This window comes from Galendromus occidentalis, unplaced genomic scaffold, assembly GCF_000255335.2.
Source record: "Galendromus occidentalis unplaced genomic scaffold, Mocc_1.1 scf7180000077128, whole genome shotgun sequence".
NCBI lineage: Eukaryota > Metazoa > Arthropoda > Arachnida > Mesostigmata > Phytoseiidae > Galendromus > Galendromus occidentalis.
In genome coordinates, this window is record NW_003805116.1 from 15,717 (window position 1) to 39,279 (window position 23,563).

Below are 23,563 nucleotides of genomic sequence, written 5' to 3' on the forward strand. Positions count from 1 at the left end.
CACCAGACCACACTGGACGGCGTTGATATAGGGTCAAGATATTCTAGTGTGTGAGAGCTGCGGCGGATTCGCGATTGAGTTCTCACAGACCCTTTTGGCGATACGCCGGAGATCATCGCTCCCGCTCTGGGAATTAGTTACCGGCGGATTCACGGAGAGTTCCGGAGAGGGAGACCGGAACACCCAACGCATGCATTTTCACCCTGCAGCTTTTCACGGAAGACCCGTCGTGAATCATATGATCCGATTCTCGTTGCGCATGTTTTCCTCGAGTCTGTGATGGGCATCGGAGATGAGTCCAGCGGTGTGCCATACTCTGGATATGTACTCGTTTATTCAATGTACAAGTCACGCATACATTTAGGTATACAAGTCTCATTGAGGCTGCTAGATCACAAGGCGTATTCACTTTCACAGTGAACTTAAATTACGAGAATGAATTTTCATTTTCTTAAGCCTACCCGAAGGACTAAATATCTACAACAGGTACATCACTGAACTCTTTCGCGAGAGGAGTGTAACGGGAACGGTAGGAGTTTAACGGGACGCGAAACCGTACCCGGTGGACCTCCTCATTTTCAGAAATGACAGAGTTTTGGCCATCAATGGCGCTAGTTTGGGTTTCTTTGGAGCCGCTGAAGCGGGGGCTCTGACTGGCTCGGTGGCTGCTGCGGCAGCGGCATGCGAAGCAATTTTCCGTGCTTGCGATGGTTGCGCTTTGTTTCCCACGAACGTGCCGTTTTTCAGCTGAGCTCTCTGCACGTTCAATGGAGCTTTGGCCATCGAGTCGACGTAGGCGAGCTTTGTGGTTCTGACAGGAGCTTGCTTCTCACGCATGGATTGGCTAATCGATGCTGTCAGACTTCTCAGTTTCTGTTCACGTTCATCGTGACATCTGAGGTAGAGTTCCTTCCAAGACTCCTCGCCGGGCTGACGGGTTTTGCTCCTGAAATCCTTCCGACAGTGGGCTTCCCATAGCGCATCGGTGTCCTCGCTGAGATAGGGGTTGAAATACTCCAATCGGTAGAGCTGTTGTCCATTGCAGCGCTCGAGTACCGGCTTCAAAATATCATAGGGTACACCACCGGTTTCCTCTATGCAGTCCACATGGTCCATGAGAACCCTGATGCACGCGTCAAACAGGCTTGGGACCGACGTCAGCGTGACATTTCGTCTTCCTGAATAAATTGCGGTTCGATCTCTCCGGGACGAAGTGAACTGAGCGGCCTCGTCGATCGGACGCTTCGCAGCCACGACGGGAGCTTTCGGCTCGATTCTGGGCAAGGGTTTGTAATCCACCGCGGGCCGGGACTCGATCATTTTTTTATCAACGAGGTCTGGCAACCTCGGTCCTTTCGGTTGGCCGCTCGAGCCGTTCAAAGTCGAGGACGTGACCTGGAAATTGAGGAGAGTTCCCGTCAGCACCCTGATCGGAGCGAAGGATGAATCGATCGGATCGAATCTAGGAATGATCCAAAATGAACAAGAGAGGCTCTGTCTCGTATCTGCTCTAGCGAGGGAACTTACCGTCATCTTCGGGGACGAAGAGGTCTTCAACCTTCTCTTCTTCTTCAGGTTCTTGGGCTCGATGGTGCCGAGACACTCTTCGAACGAGCCAAAGTTCGCCCCCATCCCCCCGTCAACCGGGAACTCTTCTGGTGCTTTCCGCTTGGTCGCTTGTGGGGCTCTTGTGGAGTCAGCGGGAGTCTTCTTCGACTCGGGGGTCGGATTCGGAGGCTCAACCGGCTGGCTTTCGCTGCCCGAATCGGACGAGCTGGATGATGCCGGAGATGGAAGAGAAGTCTCTTTTTTCTCAGATTTCTTACTCTTGTGATGACGAGCATCGTCATGGTGGTCGGAGGGCTTTTTGTGGGACGACTTGCTGTTCGAAGCTTCCTGCTTCTTGGGCTTCGTAGAGGCTTTCTTGTTCACGACAGACAGGTCCGAGAAGAGCGCCGGCTCTTCGACCTTGCCACCCGAGCGATCCTTAGTGACTTTCTCAATCCTTCGGTGAGACGAGGAAGAACTTTCCTTGTGCTTCTTGGACTCGCGATGATGATGATTATGATGCGACTCCTTTTTTACTTCGCTCTTGTGGTGACTGCTGCCATTGCTGTTATTGTTGTTGTCCTCCTCGTGTTCCTGCTCGGCTTCGCGGTCGACCACGTTACGCCACTTTTTTATGAGATCGGCAGCCATGTCTCCAGTCTTGCCACCACGGTGTTTGATGCCGTTCACGACTTTACCTGAGAATCGAAGACAATGTTAGCGAACTCGAGCTCTTGCCGAATATGACCAATTAGAAGAGCGCTCTCCGTCCGCTGAGCGACTCCTCCTCGAACTGAGAGCAGCGACCACCCTGGCTGCTCTTGCGGTGACTTCCGAAAGAGATTTCATACACTCACCGATTCCAGTTTTTTGCAGAATGTCCACAGTGACCTCCATCTTGTTGAGTTTATACAGGGTGTCCTTCAAAACAGCCCTGTCTTCGGAATGTTTTTCGAGGCGACGACAGTACTCCTTTATTTTGTCGACCGACATGATGAGCCTGCGAAACTCGAGCTCGGTTCGGCCAAGACAATCTGATACACACAGCGAAACTGAGGTTGTCGCCTCACCACAGGAACTTTGAGGCTCCTCACTCGGTGCTTGAGGCGACCAGCGAGTTTGAGGCAGATCTACACGATCCGGTAGAGATGGGGAACGTGTTTTAGCATTGCATCAACTCAGTGTCATCTGGAAGAGCAGGGAACAACATCTGATTACGACGTGACGTCACATATTTTGAAACAACTCCGCCGGAAGTGTATTCCAAAGTTCACGAGGTAGATCCGATCGCGTTCATGAACACCCTTAGCGAATCATCGAGACACTCACCTGAATCTCAGCAGCCGGAAGCTGCCGTACGAACACCAACGGGAGTCAGCAGCTTCACGGTCGGACGTTGGCTCAAGTATGTTCTCGGCTCTCGACCAAGCTGCTTGTTTACATGTTCAGGCGGTCGTCGGCAAGGGGAGAGAGGAAGGAGGGCAGCGCGGAAGAGATTGAACAGCGACTCGAAACCATTAGATTTCTTGATGGGGTCGTGAGTAATCACGGAATTCGGAATTCAGATCGAATTCTCATATAGGCGGAGATTCGGAGAGGGCGGTCAGCAATCAGGTACAGCCCGGTGTGCGAGCTCGTGGCCACCGCGAAATATCGCAAGGGTGCTAGGAAATTCCACACGCATTCGAATCCTTTGGAATCTGCTTCTCTGAGATTGTTCAACTCTGACGATCTTGACTATCAATGACGAAGATTTTTCAATTACTCATCCCGAGGGGGACTCAACTGATGTCCGAGAGGGCTTCATCGTTGAATCGTTGTGTGTCGACCATTTCGGCCATGGCTGAGAGCGTAAGATTTAGACGATTCACTTCAGACAAGCTCACGAAACTCGCGAAATTTTGGGAGAATCTCTGGCAATCGGCGCGAGATCGAGAAAGTCTTTGGAGAAAGAACGATACTCATACGAGATAAGACCGCGCATAACGCACCGCCTCAGCGTATGATTCGTTGATATCTGCGAGTCGTCTCAGTCATTACTAGATGAAACGTAATTTCCGCGAACCGAAATCCAACGCAGCGGAGGTCAGAGTCCCTCCCCCAGCTCCTTGGACTCGGGTTTTCCCGAGCGAGACCGCGAGAGAAACCGCACACGAATACGAATGAGCATCTGTGTGGGCTAGCCGGTTCATGAACAAAGCGTATGAAAACATTCCTAGGTCGTTGGATTGCGAGCGATAGATTCCCGCGCTTTCGATCAGCTCCGGCAAACAGGAGCCAATGAAGCTTGGCAGCGATCTCAGATGACAGCTGCATGAAGGTTAGGATCGATAGTAGGTAGTTGGCTTCGATAGGATGTCTATCGTCAACCCCACCGAACAGCTGACGAGTCGCCGCACTGCTTTGGCCGGGCTTTTTTGACAAGTTTTCCCAATGTGATTCACTGCGGGGTTCCCCCTGTATCTCATCCGATATTCCTCTCTGTCCCAGGGTTGATATATTGCGTGCAGGCTGAGCCGAAAACCCGTATCAACATGAATAGCCGGCTGCTGCTCGTGGTCCTATTATGCGGCATAAGTCGGAGGTCCAGCGCAGATGAGACATTCATCGAGGAATTATTCGTGAAGCCCCTGCCATCTGGCCATCTGTACTCGTTCTTCAGTTTCACAACTACCTTGAACAATCCGGCGGAAAACATGAGATTCTATCGGTAATATTTCCCAGTCCGACGTCTCTCGGTCCAGATTCATCTGTCAGAAAGGGGCCAACTCTTCTGAGTGTCGTCGAAACAAGAAGTCGAAAAACGGTCTTATCCGATCTAACCTAACTCGATTTCAGTCTCCTTCCGTCCACTATCGGCGATCTACTACAGATAAATTCCGTGGACGAGTTTCATTTGTCACTGACTCAGGGGAAATGGTCCCATGAGCAGTACGGCTACCCCATAAAGGACAGACCGGCCGGTGCTGTACTGTGGGCCTGGTTCAAGGAAAACCCCGATTTGAATTGGAAGAAATTCGCTTCGGCTCTCGGTAACTGAGATCATGATCGCTCGTAATACAGGATTTGAGGGGCGAATCGACTCGATCGCCTTTATTAACCTTGACTCTACGACTTAGGTGGTGTCACTTGCTCATCCTTGAATTTCATAGACGACACGATTACGGTCGTGCCGAAATATGTGTTCCGCCCCGAAGGTCACATACAGAATCTAAATGACACGAATCTCAAGTACGCCATGTTACCCGGTGAAGCTGTGTGTACCGAGAACCTGACACCATGGCTCAAATTCCTGCCGTGCTCTAATGCAGGTGATGCTTTGAAGGGTTCATCCAGGATAGAAGTCATCGTTGTCACTCTCGAATTGAATAAACGATACGATTTCTCCCCTCCTCCTAGGACTTTCGCAGCTACTTCGGGCGACGTCGATCTTCTCCACTCACTACATCTCGATTGGACTAGACGTCAAAAAGTTATGCCTAGACCAATCCTGTCTGCAGGTAGGTCTCAACATCAAACCCACCTACCTATGTCGGTGACCACGGTCAACCTTCGAGAGAAACAGACTCACTTCAACTCTGCCCTTGCAGACGCAGTTACTGCTCCAGCAGCACGTTAGCATTGTATTCGACGCGACCATCGCTACCGGAAAACAAGAATGGAGTTTCATCAAGTTGTTCGGAAAAACCATTTCCTCGGTGTGTCCGCTCGCGGCACGGACCTCAGTCATTGTCGAAACCACGGATAACGGAGTCTGTTCCAAATTCGCGCTCGCTCCTGAACCACACCGACTGGAAGAGAATGGGGATGCTTCGTTCGCTATATACGACGTGAAACGCCTTCTCACGAACAGCGATCATGTCAATATCGTGGCTAACCCTGAGAAGAGCCACACGTATTGGACCATCAAGCCCCCTCCGCTTACCATCAATAGATACGTGCAGGGTGAGACGCACTGGAGGATCGTGCTCGATCTTTCGGGAAAAACTCCTTCCCTGCCCTCGACCGAATGCCATTTAGCATTGCGTATCGCGGTTCTCAAGAGGGGTTTCTTCTCGGCAGGCTATGGATTGGAGAGTGGAGGAGTTCGCACAGTAATTGTGAACAGCGCTCAGAAGGCTTTGAATGTCACTTACTTGGAAGTTATACCTTGGTAAGTTCCTTCGCCCTTTTATCCGGCCATATGCAAGACCTTCTGTGAGACGGTTTTGGAGCGATTGCTCCCCCGGAATGCTGCGATTGACCGACATGAATGACAGATCTTTCTTCTCGGGAAGAATCACTTCCATAAGCTCCGAATCACTCTCTCCTCCGAATGCTGTCGGGTGGATCGAGCGCCATCCCCTCGGTGACCTCATGTCCCCTTCGCAGGTACCTCAGAGTCTATGTGCACACTTTGAGGATTACGAGCAACGGAAAGCAAGTTTTTCCTAATCGCATCGTTTTCCAACCCTCGTTAGACCGGTGAGCAAGAACAATACAGCATACGTAGCACGGAGATTAATATATGAGTTTCGCGACGAAATCGACCACTGCAAGGAGAAGGGACCGTATAACGCTTCCATTCTGTGTCCAGGGAAAAACCGTGCCATCTGGAAATCGGATTGAATCTCGCAGCGCGGTCTAAAACGGAACTGTCCTTCTCCTTCGAACGTGCCTTCCTGGCCTGGGTAGAGTACCCCCCGGACCCTCACCTGGGATTTTACGTCGGTGCCGCATCTCTGACTCTGTCTGTCCCTCGTGAAGGTCTCGCGAACTTCACCGGAGACCTCTCAACGTCAGGGAACCTGGAAGAGGCTCTCCTGGGGTCTCACACATCGCAGCATCGATCTCTTGTATTGTTCACTGAGATACTGCTCGTTACCTTGCCGACACCAGACTTCAGCATGCCCTACAACGTTATTTGTTTCGTATGCACCGCCATAGCTCTCGCCTTCGGTCCTATCTACAACGTCACGACGAAAAACCTCACTCTACAGGATAAAAACCAGAAGAAGGGTTTATTACACACGATCGTCCAAAAGTTGAAGGGAGTTTCTGTCAGAAAATTGAAAAAAGAGTGAATACGATGGCTCTCCGCCCGGTGCGGGAGTTTCATCGGCTTGCGCGGATGAGCTGATGCGAGTTACAATGTATCCGCTGGATATCGGGCGCAACTCTCGATTCCTCGGTCATCACAAGCGATCTGTTGATCGAGTCCGAGCTCTGTTGATCGTCAGAACTCAAGGTCCCACCAATAGCTTGGATCGGACAACATCTACCGTCGCGAGGAACCCGTGGAACGTAGAAGACAGTCGGCCGTGCTGTCATCTGAGCTCTGATTCCCACTGCCAAAGAAGAGAGCGTTGGGGGGGCGCACATCGATTGTTGTTCTGCCGGAACAACCGAGCTTGTAAATAAACGTCGAATGATACCTTCGCCTCCCGAAATTATTTTTCTGTTCTCAGCGCAGCGGAGGGCGGAAGTCCCATTCAGTACCAGCCCTCGGTAGAATGGTTCTTTGCCCTCCGAATACCGCTGGGGATGCGTTTGGGCTTCGTTCGAATAATACGGTGACATTCAGGATCGATAGGAATGCCCGTCGTCCCCGGGAGCCCCTAGCGGAGGTCTTCAGGGAAGAGTATGACGCAAAAAAGAGCGTCCGCTCAAGTCCTCTTTGAGCAAAATCAGATCTAAATTTTCCATGAGGCCTTCCACTAGAAAGCGGGCCATCGAGACCGAACTTAAGATGCTTGTCGCGCAGGTCTCTGACATGCGCTGCCTTCAAAGCTCGCCCGTCGTCCATTCGCGAATCACGACTCGCTCCCACCAGCCGTGAATTTATTCATCAATCCATACAGGAAACGAAGTGCACTTCGCACACACACCCTTGACATCCCGAGCCCCACCTGTCGCCTGGACCTGTTATTGAAGCCTGACGGAAAAGATGGCCGCTCGACATTCATACGAGAATGCGCCCCCTCAGGAAAAAGCCGAGACCGAAAATGCTCCTCCTGAGGCGAAGAATCGCGAGCCTTCCTACGAGAATGCTCCTCCCGCGAAGACTCCAGAGGTCTCTAAGGATAATGCTCCGCCGAAAAGTATGACCGAGGACACCAAAACGGATGTCAAGAAGAGTGATCCTCAGAGCAAAAGTTCTGCAAAGTCGGCGACGGACCGCCAGCCGATGCCTGAAGCCAAAGGAGCGGAACAATCCGCTTGCCCGTGCTGTTCCATCGCTTGACGAGGCTCCACGTTCAGAGTGGAAATAAAAATCATCGATAAGTTTAGAATATACGGACTTTATTTCAAAGACAGCGCTCTGCGAGCCCACGCGGCAAGGTGCATGCAGAGCGGGTGAGTAACGGAAGGTCGTACGAGAGGGCCCCGGAAGCTAGGAGAGACAGTTTCACGCGCTCAATCGCGTCCAATTCCAACGGTGAGACCACCGTTCGGCTGTCCGTTCAGACTCCTCGAAAATAGGCTTGACAAGCTGGTATTGGAGTGAGGGTGCCAGGTTCGGTCCCAAGCAGATGCCCTCGTGGTCTCTGCTCACCCGCTCGGGATAGCCGTCCGAGCTCGTTTGTAGAATGAAAATGATTCCACGCATCCTAGAGCCTGTGCTCGCCTCTGCATGTTCCCGACCCGCTCCTCGAGCTTCTTGTCCTCCTGTACCGTGTCAGAAGAATGGGAAGCCGATTCTACACGCTTCTGATGCTAGAGGACGAGCTCTCTCATCCAATTCATTCCCGTCGGAAAAGTCGATCGTTGTGACTGATCCGGTCGCTAAGCGACCTGAGCGGGAACCCAAGCTCGCAGTTCCGGGCTCGTGGGCTTTTGTTCGGAGTTTCAACGGAATGCCTCGATCCATCCCATCGACAGCATCTGATCCTAATAAACCATTGAAGGTTATTCTGCATGATGAGCATGGTGCTTGAGAGCTTGTCTCCGTCACGCTGCTCCTAATCGCCAATATTTGGCCACTCCCTGATCGGAAACTGTGCTTGAAGCGCGCTAATTAGTTACCTCCACCAGAGCTCGGATTTAACGTTTAGATTAGCATGAAATCAATTTCAGGGCGATCTTTATTCGATTCTCCTTCTAAGGCTCTTTCGGGACGTCCTCAGATGGCGCTAAGTCGTCGTTGCGAGGCAGCGTGTCTATTATCCCGAGAACGGAACGCTCCAGGATCGCTTCTTGATTGCTGGAATCGGCTCCGCGTAGAGAATCAGATGGATGGAGAGAATTATCCGCCGATGTGCTATCGTTTCCGGATCCGGGCCCCGAGGCGATGTTCACAAACAAGCGCCTCACTCCGGCCGGGAGGGCGGTCCATTGGAGAGCATCGCTCCGAGCGATCAGGGACAGAACGACGATAAGGATTCCGGTCGTCAGGAGTTTCATTTTGAAGTTCTGGTGCGATGGGGATCGGTCGGGTACAAAATGTCTGCGGTTTCGCGGGTCTCGTGCTTCGAGAGGAGTCACCGAAATTCACGGATACGGTTTCCTGATCGCATGGATCGGAGCAATTCGAGAGCTGCACTGAAGTCGATGGGCTGATCATTGAGCAGCCTCCCGCTTTTAAAGATGCGCTGATGGCTGATCTGGTTGACCCTCTCTAGGATCCCGCTCGCCCAACGAAACCCGGGTAGAGCATTCCTCACATCCGGAACGCTGTCCTCGGCGATCCGTTGTGCTCCGAGCCTCGGTATATGTAAGTAACCAACTTGATTGAAAGAAAGAGATACACACCCCAGGTTCCTTGCCTTCCCCCCATGATTATGCGAATTCTCAGTCGACCCTCGGCACATCTTTTGTATTCAGTTAGAGCTAGGGAAGCCCGCCGTATTTCTGGAGACAGACCGTGGGCCGAGAGCCGCCGAATCGAGGGAGGGAGCCCGCTTCTTCGAATTTCCTTTCCCCGGCCCCCGATATTGCACGGCCAGTGTGAGTCTTTGCCATTTTCAGCGCGGATTCTGTGTCATCCCGGCGAGAACTTATCGCGGGAACTAACTGCAAGAGCTCCAAAAGAGCTTTCGATGGAAGTCGAAGGTTATGCGCGCCAGCGATCGTCCCGTTCGAAGAATTCCCGATGAATTTGACCACCCCCGCCTATCCCAATGCAGTCTGACTGAGGTACATGACGAAACCCGAGGGCTCCGCTGTCCAAAGACGATCCATGATCCAGGAAGCGACACAGGAGTTCGAGAACGCGATTGGGAGACCTCTCCGCGAGAGAAACATCCTAGAAAATACCAAAAAGTCTCTCGTTCTGAGAGACTAGGGTTTTGAACATGAGACCCCCGCGCAAAGCGCGTGAGGGAGAGGGAGGAGAGTTCCCCGATCCCACGAGCCGTCCTCGGAGATTGAGAGACTCAAAAATTCGATCTGGAATTTCGATGATAGGCTCAACGCGGCGCTTCGGAAGGTTGTGATATCCTTCTTTCCTTGGGGTCATCTTGGAGCAAGATTTTTTCAGTGGCGCCGCAAAACTCATGGCCCACGAAGTTAAGTTCGTATGCATAGTATTTCGATGCGCTTCCCTCAATTTCGCTGTTCGAAGAGCACGGACCGAAGCACGTCGAGGAGGACGCGAAAGCTCTTCGGGTCTTGAGAAGGGGACGCGACACATCGCGCGGCTCCCCGGAATGCAATGATTCGATATTCCGTTTCCTACATCAGGAAATATTATTTTCTCGATTTCTACGCTCCGGCGCTCTTCTTTTGGTGGATCCTCCACTCGAGCCACTTGCTCGAGCCACTCGATTGGGAGCCCTCGCCTCGTCGCCTCCTGGGGATTGAACCCGTGCTTCGGGCGCTATCCTTAACCAAAGCTTGGTGCAAGTATTGAGATTCTCCTTGAAACTCTATTTGAAGTCTGAGTCTCCTGTCTCACGGAGGCATACAGAAAACAATCGGGGCCGGCTGTTGGAACTTATATCAACGCAATGATTAGATAGAGACTCACGCCGAATCGCGAAATTCATGTACAGATAATATGACTGCCAGTGATAGTCCAATTTTAATCCGACCAGCCTGTCCCAGCAAGTTAGAGCGCGGAATCGGTCCAAAACGGCTTAGTAAACGAATGAGACGGTCATCAGAGTCATATCGTGATTGAGGTTATTCATGGTGAGGAGTTGTCGCTGTTCGTCATAGACGAAATCGATGAATTCAGCTCGATCGATGAAAATCTCCTTTGGCTGAGATTTGATTCCGTAGACGTGAACCTCGTCCAGGTTGTAGAAGGATTTCATCTGACTCCGGTTGCTAACGACTAGAATATCTTTGGTAGCCATCGCGTGAACGACATCGAATTCCCCACTGGTGATGGAATCGATGCTCTCCCCATCATCCAGGAATACTCGTCCCGAAGCGACTCCGTCGTCGAGAAACACGTATAGACCGAAAGGACTCTTACGCGAGTCCGTTGTCGTGTTCCCGGGCTCTTGGAAGAAGACGGCGTTCCCTCCCTTCATGAAGAAATGGATATAGTCCATATCGGCCGGGAGGTCAACGTATTTCCCTCCTGACGTCGCATCAACCGTCCCGGTCCTATTCTGGAGATCGTACCAAATTCCTTTCGGGAAGTAGCCAGTGATTATTTTCTGATTCTCGAACAGGGCCGGGACTACCATCAGAGCTCTTCCCCACATGAATTGACGATCGTTGTCATACGTCTTCGGGTCCTCGGGATATTCGAAGAACAAGGGTCTTGCCACCGTCTCTCCGTCCATGTGAGCTCCGTAGAACAAGGTGTAGAGGTAAGGGAGGAGTTTATAGCGCCAGTAGAAAGCGTTCCGAGTCGGTTTCAGAACCGTCTCGCCCAACGCGGCTGGGTCCTGGTCTTTGGCCTGAATGTTGTTGTGGTTTCTGGAAAACGGATAGAATGCTCCCAAGGCTTGCCATCTAGCGCAGAGCTCCGTTGTTGTGTCTTGCAAGAAGCCGCAGATATCCGCTCCGACCATTGGTATTCCGTAGAATGAGAAATCAAGGATTCCGGAAATCGAATCCTTCAAATTCCCCCAGTTTGAATAGATGTCTCCTGTCCAGTGTCCAGAATAGAACCCTTGACCGGAGAATGTGGATCGCGAAATGATGAACGGTCGCTTGTTCGGGGCCACCGCCGTAAGTGCTTTGTACGTCGAGATGGCTTCAGCGTAAGCGTAGAGGTTGTGTACATTATAATGGGAAGACAGATGATGCACATCACTGGTGCAGATCGTCCTCTTGTGTAGGTAAACATCTCCGGGCACATAAGGCATGTCCTGATCCGAACGGCACGAGTTGTCGTCATTGTGACCATCAATTCCGTTCGAAGGCTCATTCATGTCCTGAAATGAGACGTGGGTTGGACACGAGAAACATCAGATGCGTTCGGCTCTGAATTCAGGATTCTCGAAACCCAAAATCGAAGAACACCGCAACGAATTCCATATTCATCTTCCACTCACAATCCAAGCCCCGTCATAGGCCACCCTTTTGTGGAAGTCCCGGAACAGCTCCGTCCAATATATTGTGGCGTTCGGATGGGTGAAGTCGGGGAAAACGCTGGTGCCCAAATTCCAAACTCTACCTTCGACGATTCGTCCCTTGGCAGTCTTAACGAACACGTTCTGCTCAAGTCCTCGGTCATACGGCGGATATGAGCCGGGCGTCTCGCTACCGCTCACGGCGGGGTCCTGTAATCAGAGAGGCATTTCCAGTTCCCTAGGATAAGTACCTATTAACTGTCTTATATTGCGAAAACCTGATGGAGGATCAGTCTGAAGCTCGGCGGGGCCCGGCTCCGAGAAACTAACCACTATCATGACATAGTGACGTCCGTCCTTGTGTAACTCGTCAGCGAGCTTGCCTAGGTCGCTATAATTCTCGGGATCGAGCGTGAACCCGTTGAATTTGTCCATGTAGTCGATATCATTCCATTGCACGTCCTGTGAAGTCAGAGGTTTGGAAGATGGAGATACGTGGGATTTTTGCCTCTCGCGGGCGATAGATCTCGTCGATAAGAATCGGGATATTGAATGTTTCGTCATCAGACTTCGGACCGGGATTCCAGTTCATGACGGATGAAACTCACGATTCGAACGCCAGCATCGAGATTCCGTTGCAAGGTTCGTCTCGTGTCTTCGGTGCTCTTGTAGCCGTAACGGCAGAGATGGAATCCCAGTGACCAGTAGGGAATCATTTTCGGTCTACCGACGATATCTTGATACTGCTTCACAACGTCAGCAGGGCTGGGACCGGCGAAAATGAAGAAGTCGAGCACCCCCCCGGTCGGCCGGTAAGTGATGGCAGGAGCGGGTTGAAGAAGAATATCCATCGCGTTCGAGTTTAATAACCACATTCCATTTGCACGGCCATCGCTCTCGAGATTGATGTAGAATGGCTGCGTTCCGTAGAGTCGTTTGTTCTCGACAGGGGGTTGATCCTCGTTGTAAAATGTGAAGCGGCTGTAATCCATGCTCCGCCGAAGCGAGCCATGATGTTCACCGAGGCCATACACCACATTAGAAGGCAGGAGGCTGGTGACTTGGATGAATCGATCCGTGTAGATCATCGTCCCGAGGTTCAGGCTCACCCTTTAATAGGGGGAAGACTTTTAAGGGAGTCGGAATTCTCGTAGTCCATCGAAACTGAACGAACCGATTCTTCTTTTGACCGATGAAGCCCAGGCTACCGAAACTTACAGCTTCACCTTGTGATTGTCACCCTGGTCCCCATCGAAACGTCTCACTTCCAGCCGACTGTCTTGAGTGATTTCGAAATCGAAAATCGGCGAATCAATACGAGAACTTGGCGGTGGAATTGCCGGATATGGTGGCTCCCATCTCTGATTGTGGGGATCGACTATACGAATTCGCACAATCTGATTCGAGTAGCTCCGAACTTCAACGCGGAGCACTCCAATATCCTGGGCGGAATGGGAGGGTTGCTGTCTCTGTAGGTAGACAGTTGCTCCATGGCGATCTTGAGTCTGGTTGCTGATGACGTAGCCGCTGTAATCTCGCGGATAGAAGCAGTACGGGAAATTTACATGGGGATCTGGAAAAATAAGATCAGAGGTAAGGAATATGACGAGCCTGCGAGGAGATTGTAATGAAGTCGTAGATCACCGAATCCAGTATGCGATCACGAGTTACGAGTGTCATGTTTCGGTAGACGGAACTTTTTCGAACCTCCGTCTTGTCTCGTTTTCCAACAGCAACCACGTTCGTGGCATCGCTGCTCGTTACTGTTTCTCTCAGGCAAGCAATCGATTCGCTCGATTGCATTTTGGATGTCGCACTGGAGGGCCGACGTCAAGGCCAGGAAACCCGCAGCGAGAAGGACCGACCTCATATTGTCGAGCGCGGAAGCAATCACTGTAGACGCTCTTTCCGATTCGACGTATTTTATGGCGGTTAATCCTCGCGTGAGAGAGCCGTTGTCGTCATCGAGCTTCCCGCTTTGATTTCGGTGCTGTCTGCGGTGATCGTTCCCGTGCCTCTGAAAGGAATTCCGGAGATTAAGCTTGAGTTACAATGAGCTTCTAAGATTAGCGCGGACGGCAATTCGTACCCGCTTCCTTCTCGAATGATCACCCGAACCTAATGGAATTTTCGTGATCCAAAGCCTAGTGTCGCGTTTCCGGTGTGTTCTATCCAGCATGGAGAGGGGGAGAGCTCAAAATCCCTAAACTCGCTCTCGGTCAAGTCCCATGATTGATCTTTGAACACTCCTTGAGATGAAGAGGCGCTGGGGACGCAAGGATAGAAAAACCGCCTTTCCTCCAACTGAAGGGTAGGCCCAACTATTCTCCTACACTTGCAAGGGGCGCCCTCCGATTGGGGCACGCTCTTCAATTTTTCAAACCAGCGTCGAGAAGCGAAGACTCGCTTCGAGATCAGTCGAGCAATAGCGGAAAAGCCTCAGTCTCATCGGGTGTTTGGCGATGAAGAGTGATTACGTGCTCCATCGATGTACTCCTTCGAGTTATATTCTCTATAATGTTTTTTTCATTCCGTATCGTGGGATGCCCTTCGATGGGAGCTTGCCCTTAAATACTTCGATGCCCCTAGAAGGCATGCCGTCATAATAGAGAAAACGGGAATGCCCGAATAACTGGAGGAAATACGCTGCTCCATGCAACAGACTCCTCCAACGCGTCTTGATCATCACTCGCGTCCTATCTGGATGCTATTTTAAAACGCAAATGATTTCTCGCCCGGAAGACGGTCGATTGATCCTGGACAGGTAGATGAGTATTCGACTCGCACTTTTCTTCCCCGTAATCCTCAGATTGTCCCTCCGCCTGATCGCTGGTTTAGGAAACGATTTCATGAGGCAATTATGCATCGCTCGACAGACGAAGGCTTATTTTTTCGGAACTCTGTTGACCGATCATTGGGGAAGGGTCACTCAAGTCAAACGGATCCCACTCCCCCTTCCCCCCTTCAGGATTTCAAGCTGAAATCTAGGCATGGAATTCCCCTGATTCAAGAATGGGGGAATGCTCGATAACTAAATCGGTCTTGTCTCGGGTGCTTTTACCGGTGCTTTTCCCACAGCGCACACCACCAGTATCAAAATGGACGGAATTCTCATGAAAATACGCTGGGAGCATCGGAACTCGAGATCGAGCGCGAAGTTTTACATGAGTCCGCAGCTTTTGGTCCGATGCGGAAAACGACCGATCCTCCCCGTTGAAGGGAGCAGTCTCACTCAGCCCCCGGAATGCAGTAGAAGTATAAGTTGAGGAGTTTCCTTTCATATATAAATTAGAGATGTCCTTATGACAGAGATATAATTTATTATACATATACATCTTTCAATTTCAGCTGAATGTCCTCCGTCATTTCTCGCAAATGAGTATTCGGAGCTCTGATGAAATATTGGCCCCTGAGTAATCCTCTGGGAGTCTCGGGACTGACTTCGCTACTGCTGCTGAATCTCGTCTCCTTGATGTCTCCGAGATTCATCCTGAGCATCTCTGAATCCGTGCCCGGAGAAGACCAATCTCTTCTTCCCGATGACGGAGAGCCCTCTTCCGGTGAGCCCTCTGAAGCAGCATTCGAGCCCGTCGCTAGATCTCCTTTCACGATAGAGATTTCCTTTTTGGGAACCCTGCCGTTGGGTCTCCTCGATTCGATTTGATTCGAATGGATCTCGGGTAATATACCGGTGATCACTTTCGGGGAAGGGAGGTCGAGGATCCGAACTGGAGCACTCCCCGAGATTCCCGAGGCGCGCTTCGGTGAAACGGCGATACCGATCGGATTATGAGTAATTTCGGCAGGAACTTCGCCCACCAGATCGATTTGTGCTGAGGCGATCGGAGCCGGAGACCCACCGATTTCGGAATGGCTCGATGCGGTTCCTTTCTCCGAAATCCGGGAAGCGACATTCGTGGAAGCGGTCGCTACTTCGTCGACGACAGGGCTCAGTTCCGGGAAGGCAGTGCTGTTCGGAATCTCTTCTTCGCTTTGATTCGATCGAATTTCAAGTAGGTCACCGACAATCACTTCCGGAGGTGGAACGGCGATGACCCGAGCGGAAGCATCCTCGAGGATTCCCGTGTCCGTTTTCGGTGACTCGGAGGCTTCGAGTGGGTTTTCCGTAATTTCTGCCGAATCATCGCACGGCGGATTGACTGATATCGGAGAGACCGCACTCGCATCTCCATCGATAAGAACGACAGGCTCGATCAGAGCTCCTTTCTCGCTCCGATTGGACTGGAGCCCGGGTTGGTCATCAACAACCACGGCTTCATTGACAATGCGGACAGGAACATTCTCTCGAGCTTCCGTGACGTTGTTTGGTGGAACGACGGGATCGTCCGGGTTATCCGTGACATGCGCAAGATCCTCGGTGCTTGGGATGCTTGGTCTCACGATTATGGTGGTCGGTCTCACGATTGCAATAGAAGGTCTGACGATCGTAATCGTTGGCCTTGGGCGTCTGAAGATAGAGACCAATCTCATGCTCTCAGAGATTATCTTCCAGTTGAATGATTCACAAGGTGCCGTACCAAAGAGTACTACCACAACCACGACGAGGCTTCGGAGCTTCATTCTAGAGTTCTTGCGGTTTCTTCTCAGACTACCAGCTTCCAGCGACTGACTTCGGATCTGTATGCGCGGTTGGTTTTATGGAGCGCTGAGAACACCGATCTCTCTCACCATCGTGCTCCGCATAGCTGCGCCTCGGAAATGTCTCGCAGCCGAGCCCCGAGAGATTCCAAAGCCTCAAGAGACGGAAGGTGCAACCCATCTATTCGCATTCCCGAGAAAGTCCGGATCTCGGACCCGAGATCTTCCAAAGGGTGCATTCCGTGCATTCCAAATTCATACAGTTTTCTCACCCCGCTCCGAACCCTTATGAATTTCGGAATCGGAGCGGTTCGAAAACCCCCGGAGAATGACTCCAATGCTCTCGAATCCTTCTAGCAGCTGCCTCTCCACGAGGAGCCCAAATTCCTTTCTGGATGCTACAGATATGCATATGTGTGTTATGAATCTGTGTGCTACACTGCTCGGGTGAGTTCTCCGCAGCGAATCTCCCACGGTGTCTCCGGTTTGATCCGCGGTACTACCATCTGATTTGACTCAGCAGAACCGTCGAAGCCAGTGCCATTCTCAGGAGGATGCGGCATGAGGTTTCGTACAACGAGAGAGGTTCCTATCCTATCACCGGAGGCATTCGCGTTCAATTTCACGGATTGGGTCTTCGTCGCTTAGGTGATGGCGGTCGCGAGCTCATTCGACAAGCTGAGAAGGTATTCTCGAGGCAGGAGGGGGGAAACGAGACTCTTACCTCGCTTGGTCCGCGAAGTTGCAATCGTTTCAACAGGCCATTGGTGCGGGAGACTCTCGAAAATAGCTGCTTTTTCCTCTATCACTCAAACGAGACACAGAACACTGTCAGGAATGAGCGGATTCGTATTCTGTTTGGTGCGTTGGCTGAGAAGTTGACTTCCAATTCCGACGGAAAGTCGCTCGGAGCATGCGAGACTGGGATCGGTCACACGAGAATGAATGAGCCTCGTCTCCATTGTCGTGATTGAATGATACATTCGTTCCAGTTTCTTGCGTGTCCCCGGAGCGACCAGAAGCCGAACGACAAATCGAAGATCGTTTCGATTCGAGGTGGATTGAAATATTTTCATGACCTACGAGTCCAGCGAAAATTCATCAAGGACTCATGTCTCATACCAAGTGCAGACAAAGTCAGTATTCAGTTGGAGAGTGATACGTCCCTGAATTTTACGGCGATATCCGGCCGGAGTCGGGATTTATAGCGGAAGAACTCGTCGGCTCTACGCGGTCAAAGTCATGAACCTGCGCCGGACAAGCCAATAATGAGCCGGACCTGAGTTACCCTCTCGATGTTCCAGAATACAGACTTCCCCGCTCCCTGAAGTACCCTCTTGCATCTCGATGGTGATCAGGGTGCAGATGATACATTGCTCGGGGTTTGTACCCATCGAGCGAGGGGGAGAAACGAAGTTCGCGCTGTACTAAGTTCGAGAGCGGACAGAACATCACAAAACGAAGGTCTTCTGTGTCAATAAAGCGCTTCGATATTCTGCCCCCGTGATGGGCGACTCTTCCAAATATGGGCAGCCACGGAACTTACCAATCAAACTCTGCTCTCCACGATATGAATCCACTCCCTGATCGATTCTTGACTGAGTGCTCCACTTGAGCATAGAAGCTCCTTCTCGTGCTCGGGGCATTGCTCTTGAAGCACAGGCTACGCTCGGAGCGGAGCTCTACTTCTTCACGAACTCTGTCGAGAAGATTTAGTTCCTTGACGACGACTCCTTATACATATCAAAGAGGTGACAAAATGCGAATGGAACGTTCTGCAGGGATTTTCCTAATGCTACTGTACAATTTACACACAGTCCTCAGCATTTCTCAATCTGGGAAACCGTTCACATTGAGGACTGTCTTCGTGGAGTTCGTGCGTTTTTTCCGGGTTTCCAGTGTAACCCTGACTTTCATCTTGACGTTGAGAGGTGACCTGATCACGAAGTGAGTCAATTGCTTCGGTGGTTCTCGTTATCCATGTTCTCCCATAGATATGGGCCGACATGAGTGTTTCGCCTCGCTTCCTCCTGCTCTTTGCAGGTACGAGGAACTCTCGCGACGTGGACGGCGGAATCCCTCACGATTATTGAAAAACTTCAGGATCTACGTTTATGCAGGATTCTCATTGTCTTCTCTTCTACAAATAATAAGCAACGATCGACATTTGCAGGACAACCCGGAGAATTACCTCGCCTCACACTTCTACGGTCTTTCCGTCCGCGAGGAATCATTCTTCCGAAGCTCGAATGCCTTTAGGTTCTATGTCTTCGTGGATTATTTGTTGCTCTCGCTTCAAGAGCTGTATCTCTATAGAGTTATGTGCCTCTTCTGTGATCTCGCATTCAGATTGTCGGAAAATATCCGGGAGCTCCGGGGGGAAGTTTATTTCAGAAACGACTCGGTATTCTGCGACATCACCTCGACCCACCGATTGTGTCAGGGCATGAACATGGATTTCTCCGAATTGCTTGCGACTTGGTGTGCGGTGGCCATGATGACTGTCATCGGCTTCATTCAAACGTGCATCGAAGCCTTCCAGAGCGTCTCCCAAAGCGTTGTAGCTCGAGTTCTGGCTAGCCCTAGTACGCTCCTAGTGAGCATCTGGTTCTGCTTATTCTGCTGCGTGGCGAAGAAACCATATCAAGAAGCTTCGCTCTTCAGGGATGTACTCAACGAGCTCAACAGGAGAGCGCGGGTCGAGATCAGAGAGGAGATTCTGTACCTCAAGTTGATGTATCGGCTCTGCGACGGAGAACGATTCACCATCAAAGTGTGGCGAACGGTAGCCTTCAGCAATAACTTCTTGTCACGGACCTTTCCAAATATCCTCATGTTTGGAGTCACCCTCCACCAAGTCGCTAATGAAAAATCGAGGCTCGGCGGAGTGTAGTCCGTGACTGCGCCGTTAGAAGTCGCACCTCATGATGACACTTTGCCAAGCGCAATAAATTGTTTTGCTCGTTATGTTTCATCCATGTCATGACTTGACGTCGGATATTCGAGAGAATCTCCAGTCTCCCTCAGAAACTCGTGCATGAGAACTCGACGCCGTCAACCTCATGACAGACATCCCGATGCCGAGACACCTCGTCGATGCTACACAACCCTCATAAAGTTGTTGTTGGGGGCTGGCGTAGAAGCGGAGATCTGTAGGGAGCAATAGGAAGGGGCATATCTGGATCTCTTCCCCGTCCAGCTGACTCCTCTGTACATAGCAATATCGAGAGACTTGTCTCCCGCGGACGGGATCGTTCAGCTCTCGCAATCCCAGACATGGATCGACGCATAGTTATGCGCAGACGGGGATACGCCCGGACAGACTGAGTATCGATCGAGGTCGCATCCTCAAATTTACTGTCATCCATCGAATGCTGTATAGCTGGGCGGACGGTATTACTCCCCTGATCGACCGTAAGGAAAATTTACTCGTCGCCGCAGGCTGACTCGCGAAGCGAGCTGTCCCAGAAGCGCGATGTCGGCCCTTTCCGAAGTCGACCGTGTCCATAGGAAGGGACATCTGATCGTTGACATCATCGCGGATAACAATCAGAGGGAATTCTCCGCGCTTCGAATCTCTTGCAGCCACAGGATTCCTCCGAAAGTTGTCGCTCTCGACGCGTAGATGAACCATTCTTGCCCGCTCCTACCACATATGCCTGTACCGGCATGAGAAGGTGGAAAGTCTAGGTGCCATTTCCAAGCTGGGGGTCGACGCGTGGTCGAGGAATTCGACATGGATTTCTCCGAGGAGCGAAGAATGAGCCGAATCCACTGCAACGTCAGCTCCCACAGGAAGACTGATCTTCTTTATTTTTCTGGCGAATGCAAGCGGGTGCCATCTTGAGAACTTTGTCGGTTTTACCGGCGAAATGAAGTTTCCTGCGAGGGGCCGTGTCGGCCGTGGCTGCGGGACAATTCTCGATGCGGAAAGCCATGTGAGATCCCACGGTATCCTCGTATCGCCCCGCGTAGACGAAATCTCCTATCTGGAATTTGCAGGAAAATGACAAAGTCACGACAGGGGCGAGAATCGTGGATGAGAAGCGGGATCTTTTCATTGTACCCAGGAACGATGATTATGATCGGGCTGAAGGGTCACCTTGAATAAGGGCTTTTGACTGTCCGCATTGATGAAATCGAAGCGATCAACCGGAGTTTCCGCGGGAAAGTCGACAACCCCCTGGAGCTCGAGATATAGCTGTTTCTCATCGACCACTTCCCATTCTTCAGAGGAAGCAGAAGCCATTGTGAGCAGATGATGAGAACCGTAGCTGCCTCTAGACATTGACGGAATATGGAGTTTACGTATTACTTATTAAAGACCTTAGAACAAGGATTCCGCGGCCGCATTCGAAAACCTCTTGATATCGATATTTATCGACCGAGGATAAATCGAGAAAAACACTGTTCCCCCTCACCTCAGCAGTCGAATGCTCGCGATTGTATCTTCGTCTGACGGGTATCGAATAAAAAGGTAACTCCCGGGAATCGAGTCGTAGAGTTTGAATGTATTGATTAATGCGGACGTCGTATCCAAAATTTCGACTGGCGGCCCGTGAAACCGCTCAAGAGCTCACCTACAGCTGGCGCGCTGATGAGATGTAGTCTTCTGCCGAATCCGTCTGCTACGGCCATCAATAACGGAAATGCGCGCCAAAGCTTTGAAGGGAGCTCTCGAGTCATTCCGCTTAAATTCTGCAGTCTGCTGCGTTTATGGGCACTCCACGATGGAGTCCGCTCGGAAGTTTTCGGATTTTCTCCATCGAAAGATCATCAAGGTTCCATGAACGGAACCCGACGATACCATGGATCAGCACGGACGATTTTTCCTAGGAATGCAGTCACCCCCTGCTCCTGCTATTTTCATCCCTCGAACCTGGCGGAGACCGCATTCCCCATTCATCCGCACCCTCGTCTGATAGGGCAAGCATCGAGAGGTGTTCAAGGTGTTTCAAAAGTCTTCGTCGGGGTGGCTGTGAAACCCGAACAGTTCCTTGTCTCAGAGAGGTGCTATTCTAGATAGAGCCCCAACATGGACTTCCGATCGAAATGATCATCTCCTCCCCCTATGTATGCCTCTTGATGATTCCGACGGACATCAAAGAATGGTTCAGTGTCGTTATCTTCCAATTCACCCCCGAGGACTCGGAGCAGCAGTCCTCTGCGAACGGAATGCTCCATCATTGTAAACGATTTGCAAGGCTCCTCGCGCCCATGCGCATCGTAAGACAGACTGCGGCCAAGTCCCCGAAGATTCCCACATTCTATTCTGATTCAGAATCCCTCTCCGGAAGAAACGGACCTCGGGTACAGGAACAGTTTCGGCCGGACAGGTCAAGTCCTCAAGCACGAGTTTCTACGATAGATACGTATCTTTTATCTGGGTCTGATGAAGCGCAGGATATGGTGATCAAATGAAGGAGACACCCTTCATGAGACGAAAGAAAGATGCGCACCCCGAGCTCCAACCCCAGGGCCATACAAATCCTGTGAAGGTCTTCAGAAGGAGCTAATCTCATCACGAGGCTCCATCACCGCTCATTTTAAACCTTTTGGAGTCGAAGTTTGGAGAATGTGGGGAACCCTGACAACCTGGTGATGCTAACAGAGCGCAGACCACCCCCGAGCTCCGTCTCTCAAGTCTCAAGCCGCTGTCGTCTTGATGATCTCACTCGAGCGACTCCCTTGAGTCGCTGAGAGGGGCCCCTCTTATCGCGAGTTAATCTCCGTCTCCATACTCAGCTCTCGAGTTTAGCCAAGTCGATATACGAACCGGGTCACAAGCAAGCAAGCAGCGAGGACCTCTCTGAAGTTCCGTCGAGCTCGACGCGAGATCATCAAGTGATACCAGCGAAAGAATCTGCGCTCCGATTAAATAAATAGATATGGGGTTTATTCACACGACTCTTCGGTTAGTTTACAATGACTGGATAGACTTCGCCATCGTCGTGCAGGTAGACTGTGGGAGGGTAGGTGCTGTGTCTCCCGTATATGAAATCGCTGAGGGACATTTTCCTTACGACGTTGCCATCTTCCTCCGCTTCCGATTTCGAGGCGAGCCCGTCTGTCGACCCATCGGTAGGTCCGCGGAGCGATTCGTTGGGTTCAGCTGCGGTCTCTGAAGTTCTATCCGGAGTTGCGTCGGGAGAGTCTATCGAGATTTCGTCAGATTTCTGAAGAATGAGAGGGCTCTCATCCGTCGGGGCAGTGTCGATGGGCACCACTCGTCGGACCTGAAGCTCCTGGACTGGGGACTCGCCTTCGGCTCCCGGTTGAGATTGCACTTCATCCACAGTCTGAACGGCAGCATCCTCGATATTCAGTGACTCGTTAGCAGATGAATAAGGGACTTCGCTGAGGGCATCACCGATATCTATCACCTCCTCGCCCACACGGTGAGCTAGTGCATCGGGTGAACCGAACGGGTTCACATGACTCCAAATCCATCTGGCCTTCGCCGAAAGGATGCCGAAGAAAAATGCTTCTGTGTTTGCTGCCATCGAGAAGGCCATCAGGACAAAGAGAATGCTTTGGAACTTCATTTCGGCTGGCTAGTCTGTTCTGCTAGGATATTGTGAATAACCTCTTGAAGACCTCGCCGTTTTTATACCGAAGGTCCTCGCTCAATTCTATCGCGGACCTCTTTCAGTTCTATCGCATCCTGCTCGACTTGCTCGAAAAAGCCTAATTATGTGCACCTAGAGCGAATGTTCTTGTTTTCTCGCTCGATTTCTCAACTCGCATCGGTAGACGCAACAAGAGATGGGGAACGGACCCATGTGAAGCTGATGTGAAGCCGATCGTCTGGTGAGGTTTCTCTTCGCCATTGATCGTCCCGGGTCATTGGGTGGGGGCAGCTGCGACGACTCAACTTGTGCGATGGTTGATCATTCTACCCCGGGAATGCAGACTTAGTAGGGACGAAAAGTGCTGAGGTCGCTCGATACGCCGATTGTCTCCAA

At 51.3% G+C, this 23,563-nt stretch overlaps 5 protein-coding genes across 5 annotated transcripts; 2 read left to right on the top strand and 3 right to left on the bottom strand.

The window, feature by feature from the left end:
* Window positions 1-309: 309 nt before the first annotated feature.
* Window positions 310-2,541, bottom strand: EloA (transcription elongation factor elongin A). Its single transcript, XM_029110872.1, has 3 exons — window positions 2,406-2,541; window positions 1,528-2,246; window positions 310-1,395 (listed from the first exon to the last, which is right to left on the bottom strand). Exons 1-3 carry the CDS (start codon window positions 2,539-2,541, stop codon window positions 538-540), a joined length of 1,713 nt encoding a protein of 570 aa, XP_028966705.1. The 3' UTR covers window positions 310-537.
* A 1,197-nt stretch (window positions 2,542-3,738) lies between these two features.
* On the top strand, window positions 3,739-6,611 carry PIG-T (phosphatidylinositol glycan anchor biosynthesis class T). Its single transcript, XM_003741211.1, has 9 exons — window positions 3,739-3,868; window positions 4,039-4,258; window positions 4,387-4,580; window positions 4,668-4,859; window positions 4,948-5,048; window positions 5,139-5,493; window positions 5,611-5,701; window positions 5,920-6,012; window positions 6,125-6,611. Exons 2-9 carry the CDS (start codon window positions 4,083-4,085, stop codon window positions 6,609-6,611), a joined length of 1,689 nt encoding a protein of 562 aa, XP_003741259.1. The 5' UTR covers window positions 3,739-3,868; window positions 4,039-4,082.
* A 3,847-nt stretch (window positions 6,612-10,458) lies between these two features.
* LOC100905668 (lysosomal alpha-glucosidase) lies at window positions 10,459-13,890 on the bottom strand. The gene is made up of 6 exons (XM_003741182.2): window positions 13,707-13,890; window positions 13,218-13,572; window positions 12,608-13,109; window positions 12,330-12,461; window positions 11,982-12,209; window positions 10,459-11,861 (listed from the first exon to the last, which is right to left on the bottom strand). The coding sequence occupies exons 1-6, from the start codon at window positions 13,867-13,869 to the stop codon at window positions 10,605-10,607; spliced, it is 2,637 nt and encodes an 878-aa protein (XP_003741230.1). The 5' UTR covers window positions 13,870-13,890; the 3' UTR covers window positions 10,459-10,604.
* Window positions 13,891-18,371: 4,481 nt separating this feature from the next.
* LOC100898114 (uncharacterized) lies at window positions 18,372-19,491 on the top strand. The gene is made up of 2 exons (XM_003741212.1): window positions 18,372-18,545; window positions 18,642-19,491. The coding sequence occupies exons 1-2, from the start codon at window positions 18,391-18,393 to the stop codon at window positions 19,489-19,491; spliced, it is 1,005 nt and encodes a 334-aa protein (XP_003741260.1). The 5' UTR covers window positions 18,372-18,390.
* Window positions 19,492-20,371: 880 nt separating this feature from the next.
* On the bottom strand, window positions 20,372-21,206 carry LOC100905816 (general transcription factor 3C polypeptide 6). The gene is made up of 4 exons (XM_003741183.2): window positions 21,179-21,206; window positions 21,020-21,053; window positions 20,701-20,878; window positions 20,372-20,587 (listed from the first exon to the last, which is right to left on the bottom strand). The coding sequence occupies exons 3-4, from the start codon at window positions 20,845-20,847 to the stop codon at window positions 20,381-20,383; spliced, it is 354 nt and encodes a 117-aa protein (XP_003741231.1). The 5' UTR covers window positions 20,848-20,878; window positions 21,020-21,053; window positions 21,179-21,206; the 3' UTR covers window positions 20,372-20,380.
* Window positions 21,207-23,563: the final 2,357 nt, after the last annotated feature.